The sequence below is a fragment of the Emydura macquarii genome, unplaced genomic scaffold (genome assembly GCF_026122565.2).
Source record: "Emydura macquarii macquarii isolate MOO-44397 ecotype Brisbane River unplaced genomic scaffold, CSIRO-AGI_Emac_v2 contig_294, whole genome shotgun sequence".
Lineage (NCBI taxonomy): Eukaryota > Metazoa > Chordata > Testudines > Chelidae > Emydura > Emydura macquarii.
In genome coordinates this window covers 31229-45229 of record NW_027130431.1, presented here as the reverse complement: position 1 = coordinate 45229, position 14001 = coordinate 31229, and the positions used below count along the sequence as shown (strand labels likewise).

General features: G+C 45.0%; 1 protein-coding gene across 1 annotated transcript in view; it reads left to right on the top strand.

Moving 5' to 3' along the window:
• Window positions 1–13511, top strand: part of LOC137153874 (uncharacterized) — a 93901-nt gene extending 80390 nt beyond the window's left edge. Inside the window, exons 15-20 of the mRNA XM_067549694.1 lie at window positions 1411–1518; window positions 2182–2202; window positions 3798–3818; window positions 7125–7145; window positions 11614–11646; window positions 12973–13511. Coding sequence (XP_067405795.1) covers window positions 1411–1518; window positions 2182–2202; window positions 3798–3818; window positions 7125–7145; window positions 11614–11646; window positions 12973–13511 — 743 coding nt within the window. The remainder of the gene's footprint in view (window positions 1–1410; window positions 1519–2181; window positions 2203–3797; window positions 3819–7124; window positions 7146–11613; window positions 11647–12972) is intronic.
• The last annotated feature ends 490 nt before the right edge of the window (window positions 13512–14001 follow it).

Below are 14001 nucleotides of genomic sequence, written 5' to 3'. Positions count from 1 at the left end.
GAGGCTGGTATCTTTAAGGGGTCACAGTTTAGGCAGCCTGATTCCCTTAATTGTGAGTATTAAGACTATGAATATTTTGGATTTCATGTAAATTTAATATTAAGCCTGACTTTCCTGATGTTCTAGTGCGCATGCACACGCACACACACAAACCTTCCACCATTGTTAGATGAAACTTTCACTCAATGCACTGACACAATCTGTTCCTGCAACCTTAAATTCATATTAATGATTAATTTAAATGAGGTAAATTTTGTGCTGTGGCTTGTTTGTGATCTTGTCGCTGCACCAATTAATTCCTGATTACTTGTGTGAAATGTCACCTAAATCATATGATGATGTTGTTTCTACTGACTTTCAATGGGATTTGTGCTCCTTAAGTTACTTTGTTCTAGATCCACAAAGGGACTCGATTTACCCTGGTCTACACACTAAAGTTGCACTTATTAACTATTAAGTTAATCAATGGTACTTGCTTGCGTGAGCGCTCCTACAAGTTTCAGCGTGCCCTGTGTAGATTTATCTTGAGTCAATTCCTTACTGACTTTAGCTAAATGGATGCAGGGCACTGTTAAGCTAATTTATTATTTAAGGATTTGTGCAGTAATTTATATAAATTGGTGGAAGGCACAGAGGTTGTCAACTCTTGAACCTATTTAAAAGTGACTCAATGAGAGGGTGGCCCCAGTTTCACTAAATAAGAGCACAGACAATGTGCAGAGAAGATTTCAGGCACATTTGAAAAGTACATCCTGGTTATATCATTCATGAAGTCTTTAAACTGTGATCTGAGGAATTCAATAAGTCAGTCATAGACTAGGGGTCTATTACAGGAGAGGGTGGGTGAGGTTCTGTGGTCTGCGTTGTGCAGGAGTCAGAGTAGATGATCATATTGGTCCCTTCTGACCTTAAAGTCTATGAGTCTGTGACTGAACCACTGTGAACACAAGACCAGCAAATGAAAATTAGTTAGTTTGCTGCACCAATATCTTTAGGAATTGTGATTGTGATTTCTACAAATATTTGAAGGTAATAGGGGATTTTTCAAAAATATTCTAATTAATCTGACAATTTCTGAATGTTGCTGAACATTAAGGGACAAATTATTTGCTGGTGTAACTCTATTGAAGTGAATGGGGTCCTATGCGCAGATAATTTGGCCCTGAAGTCTACGGCCACCTAAATAGCAATGAATCAAACCAGGCCTGTTTTTTCAAGGATAAATCATTGTTAAAGCTGTGTTGGTTGGAGCCATATTTAAGATCAGTTTCTGGTCTTTTGTGTAGTACACACATGGCCGTTCTTTCACTATCCTGCTGGGCACTATCTATGTATTTGTATGAAATAAAAACATCTGTTTTTAGTCACCACTTCCAAACTAAGGCAAGTCCTGGGTGTTTTGTTTTTCAGATCCCTTTTTCCCGAGGGTGAATTCCTGGATGGTGGCTCTGAGTGTGATCCTGATGGTTTTGTTTGTTTGTTTGATTGGCCTCGTTATTTATCACTTTAAAACAAAAGGTAACTATCAGAGGTACAAATACACTGGACATAAAGGTTATATTCTAATAAATAAATAAGAGAAATTTAGGAACTGAACAAGAAAAAAAATGTGTGACCTGCTGATCTTATCCTAATAAAGAAGAAGAATATATGTGCATTTATTGATAGAGGGTGGCGGCAGAGGTGGGTGGGAGAGAGAATAGAAACTGAACAGACAATCAGATTACAGCAGACACAACTGTGTTTTACTCGGTCCTCCATCTCCCCCTCTTTCCCAGTTCTCAGGGGCTTACAGCTGTCTGTCTCTGGTCTCACTTGAGACAAGGTTCTGCAAAGCCTAGGCTCCCATACGGGTACTTCAAATCTATTTTTGCTAATGAAGTGTAGTGCACCTTGACATTACAGTGATGGGCCCTATAGAAATGCCCAGTGGTAAAGCAGTAAATGAACACATTTGTTCTTCAGTCATGGGGGGAAAGGGTCTTATAAACTTTCAAATAATTCAGACATCCCTGTCCATGCCTCTGTTCACTTAATCCACAAAGAATATCTGCCCAATTTCCAAATAAATGGGACATGTCCCTCTATGCTCCTAATGAATTTTCTTACTAGAGCATGTCGTCTTCTAACTCTCATGAAGCACGAGATGAGAATAATGTGTTTATTTCTGTATTTTTTAAGGGAAACTCACTGAAGAAGTTGGTAAGTTTCAATTTTCCTTTTTCCACAAATACAATTTTTGACGATAGTTACACATTTGTATATAGGCTTGGTTGTTTCTTTGATTTATTTTTATTTTTGTGTGTGTCAGGGTGGGTGGGGGGAAGGGGCTGGTGTGTGTGTGATCGGCTGAACCTTTTAGGGTCTGTTTGGGTGTTTTCAGAGACCCTTTCCCCTAAAGTCCTTTTAATTAGGGAATGAGCTCAGCATAGGCACGTGTCTCATGGTTGTTGATTTTTCACACACCTGAGAGAAGTGGCTATGCCAAGTTTTCAGTGCAGATGAGACCTCAATCTCAGAGTTTTTCACAAGAATCTACAGAGGTCTGGCTTGTTAATGAAGGTGTGCTGATGTGGGAATTTTCTGTAATATGTTTATCAAGCATATGTGTGCCTCAGTTTCTCCTATATGCAGCATTGTTACCCAGTAGGAAGGAAAGGACTGTTTGCTCTCAGAGCAGGCTAGGAGACATAAGTACAGGTACTGCCTAATATCTGGACCTTAGTCCTTATGTCAATGGAGCATCTGAGAAGACCATGGCAACTCCAGTCACCTGGACATTGGCACCTAGCGACCAATGACCCAGAGGCAGATGGATTTCACCACACCTGAGCAGGGAAGCTGAGCAACATCCTCCAGCTGAAGTAGCAAAGGACTGGAGAGGTGTGAGGTGGGGGATAGATGGTGGCTGCTGGAAGGAGTCGTGGCTCTCACCTGGGGTCTGACCAATGGGGTCAGACAGACAGAGAGCCAGACAGAGCTAGGACAGTGGGGTTCACTACAGCTTGGCTGGGCTCTGGGCTGACCAGAATGGTTTGTGCTGTAACCTTCCATTCTCGGTGACAAGCTGATGACTTTCTAGGCAGCTGTGTCCAGGTAACTAATACACCCGACTGTTCTGACAGCGCTCTTTGAGTGTCACTGTGAATGTTCAGTGAGGTGCATTTATCCCTGAAGAGTGTGCCGAGGGAGTCTGTCAGACTGTAGGGTCTGGAGGCTGTTGCAAAGCTGGGGGTGTAGCACTATCCAGTGAATCCATGACAGATTTTTAAGAACAGCTGGACCCCAGGACAGGGTTTATCTTCAACCACTCCCTGCTGCAGTCAGCTTGGACCTGGTCTGAAGGGCCCTTTTGAGTAGGAAACGTTCACAAGTTGTCTTCCTACCAGCGGCTCTGTTGCAAGAATCGCCTACCTCTGAGTTCCAGCAGCCTTCCTCCTGCCTGCCACCCCCTTCCTGTGACAAACTCTCCCTTTCAGGATCATGTCCTCCAAGTGGAGCAGGCCCTGCAGCAACGCCTGGTTAATACCACTTGAGCCCAGAGGAGTTTTCGTCTTTTCCCGTCTGTGATGGGGTGTGGCCCTTTGACAGAGTCCAGTTTTATAACATTTGGAGTAAGTCTAAATTAGATAAACTTCACACCACCATGTTATTTGGGGTGTGGGAAGAAGCAATAGAAAAGAAGTTGAATAGCAATAATCACCCTGCCTGAACTTTTGTATTGATGATAAAGAGAAACAACACAGAAGGGAAGGAAAACTCATAAACTTTTATATGTATTTCAGTTTTTTCTCTAGGAAATCGAGATCTGGAAATTGGTAAGTGTCATTGTCCTTCCTCTGATAAGAAATTTTTGTACCAAATTGGATCCTCACATGGGAGTGTAATTTGAGTCATCGCTGGGTTATGTGACCTAGTGGTTAGTACACTTTGTGCCCCCTCCCAGTGGGCAGGTCTTGCCATCCAGGTCCTCTTTTAGTCAGAGGAGCAGGGAGTCAGGCAGTGGTAGGGGAGTCCAGGCCTGTCTACTCCACTGGGCTCTGACCCAAGAGGAGGGTCAACAGTGTCTGGTCTCCAAAGTGGTCCTTTGAGTTGCCCTCCCTGCATCACTTCCTACCCTCTCCTGTTCTCCTCCAGCTTCCAGTCCAAGATGGGGGAAAAGAAAAAGAAAAGGCAATCAAACCATCAGCCCCAACGAGGCTAAGCGTACAGTCAGTCACTTGGGGAGACTTCTCTGGCAGCCTTGTTGGAAGGCTTCTCTGGCCACTCTCAGAAGACAGGATACTGGGTTAGATGGATCAATGGTCTGACCCAATATGGCTGTTCTTGTATTCTTGTCAGGACCCTTCAGGGTAGGTCTGTCATTTACAAGGATTGAACATTCACAAGTCCATGGGGCCAGATGCAATGCACCCGAGGGTGCTGAGGGATTTGGCTGAGGTGATTTCAGAGCCATTGGCTATTATCTTTGAAATCTCGTGGCAACATGGGGAGGTCCCTGAGGACTGGAAAAAAGCAAATCTAGTGCCCATCTTCAAAAAAGGAGGAAAGAGTATCCAGGGAACTACAGAACAGTCAGCCTCACTTCAATCCCTGGAAAAATCACGGAGCAGGTCCTTAAGGAATCCATTTTAAGGCACTTGGAAGAGAGGAAGGTGATCAGGAACAGTCAACACGGATTCACCAAGGGAAAGTCATGCCTGACCAACCTGATTGCTTTCTATGATGAGGTGACTAGCTCTGTGGATGTAGGGAAGGCGGTGGATCTGATATACCTTGACTTTAGTAAAGCTTTTGATACTGTCACAGTATTCCTATCAGCAAGTTAAAGAAGTATGGGTTGGATGAATGGACTATAAAATGGATCAAGAACTGGCTAGAGCATAGGGCTCAACGAGTAGTGATCAATGGCTCCATGTCTAGCTGGCAACCGGTCACAAGCGGAGTGCCCCAGGGGTCGGTCCTGGGGCCGGTTTTGTTCAACATCTTCATTAATGATCTGGAAGATGGGGTAGATTGCACTCTCAGCAAGTTTGCGGATGACACTAAGAGGTTCAACAAAGAAAAGTGCAGAGTCCTCCACTTAGGAAAGAAGAATCCCATGCACAGCTATAGACTGCGGACTGACGGGCTAGGCAGCAGTTCTGCAGAAGAGGACCTGGGGGTAACAGTGGATAAAAAGCTGGATATGAGTCAGCAGTGTGCCCTGGTTGTCAAGAAGGCTAATAGCATATTGGGCTGCATTAGGAGGGGCATTGCCAGCAGGTCGCAGGAAGTGATTATTCCCCTCTATTCGGCATAGGTAAGGCCGCATTTAGAGTATTGTGTCCAGTTTTGGGCCCCCCACTACAAAAAGGATGTAGACAAGTTGGAGAGAGTACAGCGGAAGGCAACAAAAATGATTAGGGGGCTGGAGCACAGGACTTATGAGGACAGGCTGAGGAAACTGGGCTTGTTTAGTCTGCAAAAGAGAAGAATGAGGGGGGATTTGATAGCGGCCTTTAACTACTGAAAGGGGGTTCCAGGGAGGATGGAGCTAGACTGTTCTTGGTGGTGGCAGATGACAGAACAAGGAGCAATGGTTTCAAGTTGCAGGGGGGGAGGTCTAGGTTGGACATTAGGAAAAAGTTTTTCACTAGGAGGGTGGTGAAGCACTGGAATGGGTTACCTAGGGAGGTGGTGGAATCTCCATCTTTAGAGATTTTTAAGCTGAGGCTTGACAAAGCCCTGGCTGGGATGATATAGCTGAGGTTAGTCCTGCTTTGAGCAGGGGGTTGGACTAGATGACCTCCTGAGGTCCCTTCCAACTCTAATATTCTATGATCCCCAGCCTCTCACTTCTGAGCTGAATTACTCCCTTTTCACCCCTTTCTCCAGTTGGAGCATGATTTGCAGGGCTGGAGGGTCAGGGATACCTGGGCCCAGTACTGTTCTTTCACGCTTCAGGCCAAGGGTAGTTTGTATACTACCCCCTTACACACCCTTCCCCTCAGACTTTGGGCTATGGTGTCCTGGGGCCAGTTCGTGTCCCCTCCATCCTGTGATAAGAAGTCAGCATATTTGTTTTCTGTGCCTGAATAATGTACCAGCTGAAAGCTACATGGCTGCATTGAGAGATACCACTGCATATTACCTGCATTACGGTGTATATATGCGTAGGATTTCTGTGGCCACTCTGTCCATCAGTGGCTGGAAAGTGGCAGCAGCCCCGTGAAGTCCAAAGGGCTTAGATTGAAAGAGGTATACACCATTACAGGGAGTTTGTTCAGTTGTTGTGGAGATGTTTGATTTATATTTATTTTTTTTTTTCATTATTTAACGTGTTTTGGGTTTTTTGCTTATTTGTTTTTTTTATTATATTTCTTTCTTTGTGGGGCGTGTATTTTTTAATGTAAGTATATACAACATGGGGAAAAACTAAACTGGATGAATTTCACACCAAAAGCTAATTTGAAAAATTAATATGAAATAGAGTCATTGAGTCACAGAGTTTAAGACCAGACAGGATGACCGTATCCTCTAGACTGACCTCCTTAAAAGGAGATTGACTAGAAATAATGTCTCAATCTTTACTGTTTTATTGATGATAAAGAGAAATAAAAACATAAGAAAAGGAAAACACCTTACAAACAATATGTGTATTTCTGTTTGATTTTTAGGCAAAAGAGATGAAGAAATTGGTAAGTGTCAGTATCCTTCCTCTAACAAGAAATTGTTTGTATCAAATTGGATCCTCAGGGGGGATTTTATTTAATTGTTGTGGAGTTGTTTGTTTTTAAATTTAACTTTTACAATTTTTTTGCAATATGTAAACATTTTGTTTGTTTGTTTACTTTTTTTAATCACTATTATTCTTTTTTGGAGAGGTTAGTGTTATTGTATAAAATGTGGGGAAACAATAATTGGACAGATTTCACACCAAAAACTGATTAGAAAAACCGATAAGAAATAGAGTCAGAGTTTAAGACCAGAGGGAGTTACTGGTTCCTCTCTCATCTGACGTCCTGAAGAGGAGTTTGATTTCTCTCAGCCTTCACTATCATATTGATGGTAAAGCAAAATAAAACATAAGGAAAGAAAAACGCCTAACAAACAATATGTATTTATTTCTCTTTACATTTTAGAAAAACGGGATCAAGAAATAAGTAAGTGTCTTTATCCTTCCTCTGACAAGAAATTGTTTGTACCAAACTGGATCATCCTGGGGGACTTTGTTTAATTGTGGTAGAGCTGTTCGTTTTTAAATTTAACTTTTACAATTTTGTTGTAATATGAAACTTATTTTAGTCTGTTTACTTGCTTTTTATTACTATTATTCTTTTTTTGGCGGGGTTAGTGTAATTTTATAAAATGTGGGTAAACAATTCACACCAAAAGCTAATTTGAAAGACTGATAAGTAATAGAGTCATAGAGTCACAGATTTTAAGACAAGAAGTGACCTTTGGTCTCTCTCGTTTGACATCCTGAAGGGGAGTTTGATTTCTCTCAGACTTCTTATCCTAATAAAGAAGAATATATGTGCATTTATTGATAGAGGGTGGTGGCAGAGGTGGGTAGGAGAGAGAGTAGAAAATGAACCGGACAATCAGATTACAGCAGACACAACTGTGTTCTGCTCGGTCTTCCATCTCCCCTTCTTTCCCAGTTCTCAGGGGGTTACAGCTGTCTGTCTCTCGTCTCACTTGAGACAAGGTTCTTCAAAGCCTAGGCTCCCATATGTGTATTTCAAATCTCTTTTTTGCTAATAAAGTGTAGTGCACCTTGACATTACAGTGATGGGCCCTATAGAAACACCCTGCGGTAAATCAGTAAATGGACACATTTCTTCTTCAGTCAGGGGGAAAAAAATCATATCAACTTTTACATAACTCAGACATCCCTGTCCATGCCTCTGTTCACTTAATCCATAAAGAATATCTGCCCAATTTCCAAATAAATGGGACATGTCCCTCTATGCTCCTAATGAATTTTCTTACTAGAGCATGTCGTGTTCTAACTCCCATGAAGCACGAGATGAGAATAATTTGTTTATTTCTTTATTTTTTAAGGGAAACTCATTGAAGAAGTTGGTAAGTTTCAATTTTCCTTTCCACAAATACCTGTTTTGACGATAGTTACACATTTGTATATAGGCTTGGTTGTTTCTTTGTTTTATTTTTATTTTTGTGTGTGTGTGTGTGGGGTGGGCAGGGGGAAGAGGTTGGTGTGTGTGTGATCGGCTGAACCTTTTAAAGGCTGTTTGGGTGTTTCGCAAGATCCTTTCCCCTAAAGTCCTTCTAATTAGGGCATTAGCTCAGCAGAGGCACATGTCTCAGGGGTGTGGATTTTTCACACACCTGAGAGAAGTGGCTATGCCAAGTTTTCAGTACAGACAAGACCTCAATCTTAGAGTTTTTCACAAGAATCTACGGAGGTCTGGCTTGTTAATGAAGGTGTGCTGAAGTGGGAATTTTCTGTAATATGTTTATCAAGCATATGTGTGCCTCAGTTTCCCCTATATGCAGCATTGTTACCCAGTCGGGGGAAAAGTAGAGTTTGCTCTCAGAGCAGGCTAGGAGACATAAGTACAGGTGCTGCCTGCTGTCTGGGCCTTAGTCCCTATATCGATAGAGCATCTGAGAAGACCATGGCAAATCCAGTCAGCTGGACATTGGCTCCTAGCAATGAAGGACCTAGAGGGAGATGGATTTCCTCACCTCTGAGCAGGGAAGTTGAGCAACATCCCGCAGCTGAAGTAGCAAAGGACTGGAGAGGTGTGAGGTGGGGGATAGGTGGTGGCTGCTGGAAAGAGTCGGGGCTCTCACCTGGGGCCTGACCAAGGGGGTCAGACAAAGACACAAACAGAGCTAGGACAGTGAGGTTCACTACAGCCTGGTTGGACTCTGGGCTGACCAGAACGGTCTGTGCTTTAACCTTCCATTCTCGGTGACAATGTGAGGGCTTCCTAGGCGGCTGTGTCCAGGTAACTAATACACCCGACTGTTCTGACAGCGCTCTTTGAGTGTCACTGCGAACGCTCGGTGAGGTGTGTTTATCCCTGAAGAGTGTGCCGAGGGAGTCTGGACAGCTGGACCCCAGGACAGGGTTTGTCTTCAACCACTCCCTGCTGCAGTCAGCTTGGACCTGGTCTGAAGGGCCCTTTTGAGTAGCAAACATTCACAAGTTGTCTTCTTACCAGCGGCTCTGTTGCAAGAATCGCCTACCTCTGAGTTCCAGCAGCCTTCCTCCTGGCTGCCACCCCCTTCCTGTGACAAACTCTCCCTTTCAAGATCATGTCCTCCAAGTGGAGCAGGCCCTGCAGCAATGCCTGGTTAATATCATGTGAGCCCAGAGGAGTTTTCGTCTTTTCCTGTCTGTGATGGGGTGTGGCCCTTGACAGAGTCCAGTTTTATAAAATTTGGACTAAGTCTAAATTAGATAAACTTCACACCACCATGTTATTTGAGGTGTGGGAAGAAGCAATAGAAAAGAAGTTGAATAGAAATAATCACCGTGCCTTAACTTTGTATTGATGATAAAGAGAAACAACACAGAAGGGAAGGAAAACTCATAAACTTTGTTATGTATTTCTGTTTATTCTGTAGGGAAACGAGATCTAGACATTGGCAAGTGTCATTGACCTTCCTCTGATAAGACATTTTTGTACCAAATTGGATCCTCACGTGGGAGTGTAATTGAGTCATCGCTGGGTTGTGACCTAGTGGTTTGTACACTTAGTGCCCCCTCCCAGTGGGCAGGTCTTGCCATCCAGGTCCTCTTTTAATCAGAGGAGCAGGGAGTCACGCAGAGGTAGGGGAGTCCAGGCCCGTCCACTCCACCTGGCTCTGACCCAAGAGGAGGGTCAACAATGTCTGGTCCCCAAAGTGGTCCTCTGAGTCACCCTCTTAGTTTAATTGTTGTGGAGTTGTTTGCTTTTAAATTTAACTTCTATAATTTTTTTGCAATATGTAACCTTTTTGTTTGTTTATTTTCTTTTTTATCATTATTATTCCTTTTGGAGGAGTTATTGTAATTGTATAAAATGTGGGGAAACAATAATTGGATAGATTTCACACCAAAAACTGATTAGAAATAGAGTCTCAGAGTTTAAGAGCAGAAGGAGTCACTGGTTCCTCTCTCATTTGACGTCCTGAAGAGGAGTTTGATTTCTTCCAGACTTCACTGTGGTATTGATGGTAAAGAGAAATAAAACATAAGGAAAGAAAAACACCTAACAAACATATATATTTATTTCTCTTTACATTTTAGAAAAACGGGATCAAGAAATAAGTAAGTGCCTTTATCCTTCCTCTGACAAGAAATTGTTTGTACCAAACTGGATCCTCCTGGGGGACTTTGTTTAATTGTGGTAGAGCTGTTCACTTTTAAATTTATCTTTTACAATTGTGTTGTAATATGAAACTTCTTTTAGTCTGCTTACTTGCTTTTTATTACTATTTTTTTTTTTGGAGGGGTTAGTGTAATTTTATAAAATGTGGGTAAACAATTCACACCAAAAGCTAATTTGAAAGACTGATAAGTAATAGAGTCATAGAGTCACAGATTTTAAGACAAGAAGTGACCTTTGGTCTCTCTCGTTTGACATCCTGAAGGGGAGTTTGATTTCTCTCAGATTTCTTATCCTGATAAAGAAGCAGAATATATGTGCATTTATTGATAGAGGGTGGTGGCAGAGGTGGTTGGGAAAGAAAATAGAAAGTGAACCAGACAATCAGATCATAGCAGACACAGCTGTGTTCTGCTCAGTCCTCCATCTCCCCCTCTTTCCCAGTTGTCAGGGGATTAAAGCTGTCTGTCTCTGGTCTCACTTGAGACAAGGTTCTGCAAAGCCTAGGCTCCCATATGGGTACTTCAAATCTTTTTTTTTTTTGCTAATAAAGTGTAGTGCACCTTGACATTACAGCGATGGGTCCTATAGAAACGCCTTGTGGTAAATCAGTAAATGAACTCATTTGTTCTTCAATTAGAGGGGGAAAAGTCATATCAACTTTCACATAACTCAGACATCCCTGTCCGTGCCTCAGTTCACTTAATCCACAAAGAATATCTGCCCAATTTCCAAATAAATGGGGCTCACTACAGCTTGGCTGGGCTCTGAGTTGGGTTATGTACAGGGTCTCTACATTGGAAGGTGGCTTCTGGTACAGAAGACAGGTATAGGTAGTGACCAAGAACATATGGCCACAGGGAAACTGTGGGAAAGCACTGGAGGACTATCGGCAGCTGAGATGATCAGCCTCCATCCACACCTCAGAGTACCCAGGTAACCAACCTGAATTAAAGTGGAACCTGGACTGTAGCCTATACCCAAAGTCTTGCCAGCCAGCCTGAGTTTAAAGGAGCAGCAAACTTGAGTCCGAGTTTTTGTGCTTGAGCAATAAACAGCTTAGGGGCAGCAGCCAAGTAAGATCCTGGGCTAACTCTGCAGTGAAGATACACCCTGGGAGAGAGAGACTCATGCAGTCAGTGGAGGTTCTGATGATTTATATGACAGGATACTTCTGGAAAACTTATCACTTTATTTTTCCCTCATTGTAAGAGTTTGTACAATATTGAATCATGAAATACTTGTTGAGATCAGCTCTCATCTCTAATGATGTGCTTGGTTTTAGGGTGGAGAAGACACGTGGCACCTATAGATGAAGGTAATTAAAGATAGTGTTTTATCAATGTAAATATATCAGTTCCCATGAGACAATGTTCCTCTTTTTCCTTGAATGTGGCAGTGGACGTGTTAGTTCATTCCCCAGCCTCCTGCATTTCACAGCACATCATGAGGTGAGGCAGGGCTGTGATTGTGTCCTAGCACACCACAATGATCTGTATCATATTGCTGCTACTCTTCCTGCCTGTCCACTGCCTACATGGGCTCTGCACCCAACAGAGATTTGTGAGAGTAGCTTCCACTCACTGGATGGAGCCAGTGGGAAATGCAGCTCCATAATCCCTAGCCCAGGGAGAGTTTGTTTTTTCTCCATGTTCTGATGGCCTGTCTCCAATGCCGCTCTGCTTCTTCCTTCATCTTCTCTATGGAAGAAGCCAGTAGCTCTGCAGTGACCTCATATTGACTTGGTGAGCAGGGAGTGTGTCTGTGGGTGATCCTTGCTCTAATCTCAAGCAGAGGGACAGAGCCTTGATCACAGACAGAGGCTTTCCTGGCTCCAATATACAGACCCAGGCAGCGCCTGTGACCAGGCTGCTAAACTAGGATGCAGCAGAATAAAACCAGCACAGACGGGCTCTGCAACCTGGGATCTTGTGTCTTTTCTGTTCTACCATGATACCAGAATTCTCCTGTCCCTGTTAAACAGGACATCACTTTAGTCTCCCATCACTAGCATGGCCCTCTCTTTCTTTCCACCAGCCACCTACTCCACAGCTCCCCCCACACATAGCTTCTTCCTCATTCAACTATGAGCCCTTCCCCTGTGTTAACCCCTCCCTCATGCTCATGTACTTTTGTGCTGCAACTGCTGCTGAGCAGTGCAGTTCTGGGCATGTTCAATCCTGCTCCTGTTTGGCCCGTTGCTGTCCGAGGACTGACATTTCAGAGCAGGCAGGATACCAGCGGGAGGGAGGCCCCAAACCAAAGTCCAGCTCAGGGGCTGCAGGAACACAGTGAGATTCAAGCTGGGGAGGGGGAGGGGAGCTCTGTCAATGTTCACTGAGTTGTACAATCTGCCAGGGCTCCCAGAGTTGCTAGGCCCCTCCGTGGGGAGAGGCTGGGGCAGGGGGAAAAGATTCCAAGTCCCAGGCTTGGCCCAGCTGATTCTTTCACTCTGTGACTGACTCGTCTCTGCCAGGCAGTGACTCTCCCCAGCACTTTGCTGCCATCTCAGAGCTGACGGGTAAATCCTGGAGGAAGGAGATTTCCTGATTCACTCTCCAGGCGGGGCAGATTCTGTCACTGACACCATCAAACCCTCCCCCAGGGCTGAGCTCTGCCCCTAACGCTCTGATTCTCTCCCCAGCGAATGTGATTCTGGATCCAGGCACGGCTCATCCCGAACTCATCCTGTCTGCAGATGGGAAAAGTGTGAGAAGGGCAGAAACAAAAAGTGCGACATTGGGAGACACACGGCAGCGAGTGCCCAACAACCCTGAGAGATTTGACACTGAGCTCTGTGTGCTGGGCTGTGAGGGATTCACCTCGGGGAGACATTGCTGGGAGGTGGAGGTGGGGGGTGGGCGACACTGGGCTGTGGGGGTGGCCAGAGAGTCTGTGAGGAGGAAGGAAGGGTTCATCCTTAGCCCTGCAGGGGGGATCTGGGCTGTGCGGCTGTTGGGGGGTCAGTTCCAGACTCTCACCTCCCCTGTGACCCCCCTTCCCCTACCCATGGTCCCCAGCAGGATCCGGGTGTGTCTGGACTGTGACCGGGGGCAGGTGACATTTTTTGATGCTGGTGACCAGGCCCAGACCTTCACTTTCCCGCCGGCCTCTGTCCCTGGCGGGAGAATACGCCCCTGGCTCTGGGTGGGGCCAGGATCCCGGCTCAGCCTGTGTCCCTGAGACACTGGGAACCCTCTCTAGCCGCACACACCCTAGTCTCTATGATCCTCGAGGACTCCCATCTACCCAGGTCCTTTATCTCTATGATCCCTGGAAGCTCCTTCCCCCTCCCTGCAGCACCAGGGATGGGAGAGGGAGGAGGGTGAAGAACCCCTGGAGCTGCAGGGGGAGCAGAGGGGCCCTGAGGGGCAGATGTGGGGCTGGGCAGGGGCAGAATTAACAGCTGGGCTGGGGACAGGCAGACGTGGGGCTGGGCAGGGGCAGAATTAACAGCCGGGCTGCGGACAGGCAGATGTGGGGGTGGCCGGACCCAGCATTAATTAATGAGGTTTGGGGGGTTGGGGAGAAGCTGGAAGCTCCGCAGCGGCAGGGAGGGTTTGTACAATCTGTGGGGTTAGATCTCACTGGGGCTCCCAGCCAGAGCTCCTGCCGCAGGGCCACAGTCACCTTCCTCTGTCGCTGCAGGGCTGGCACCACAGTAATTGTCACA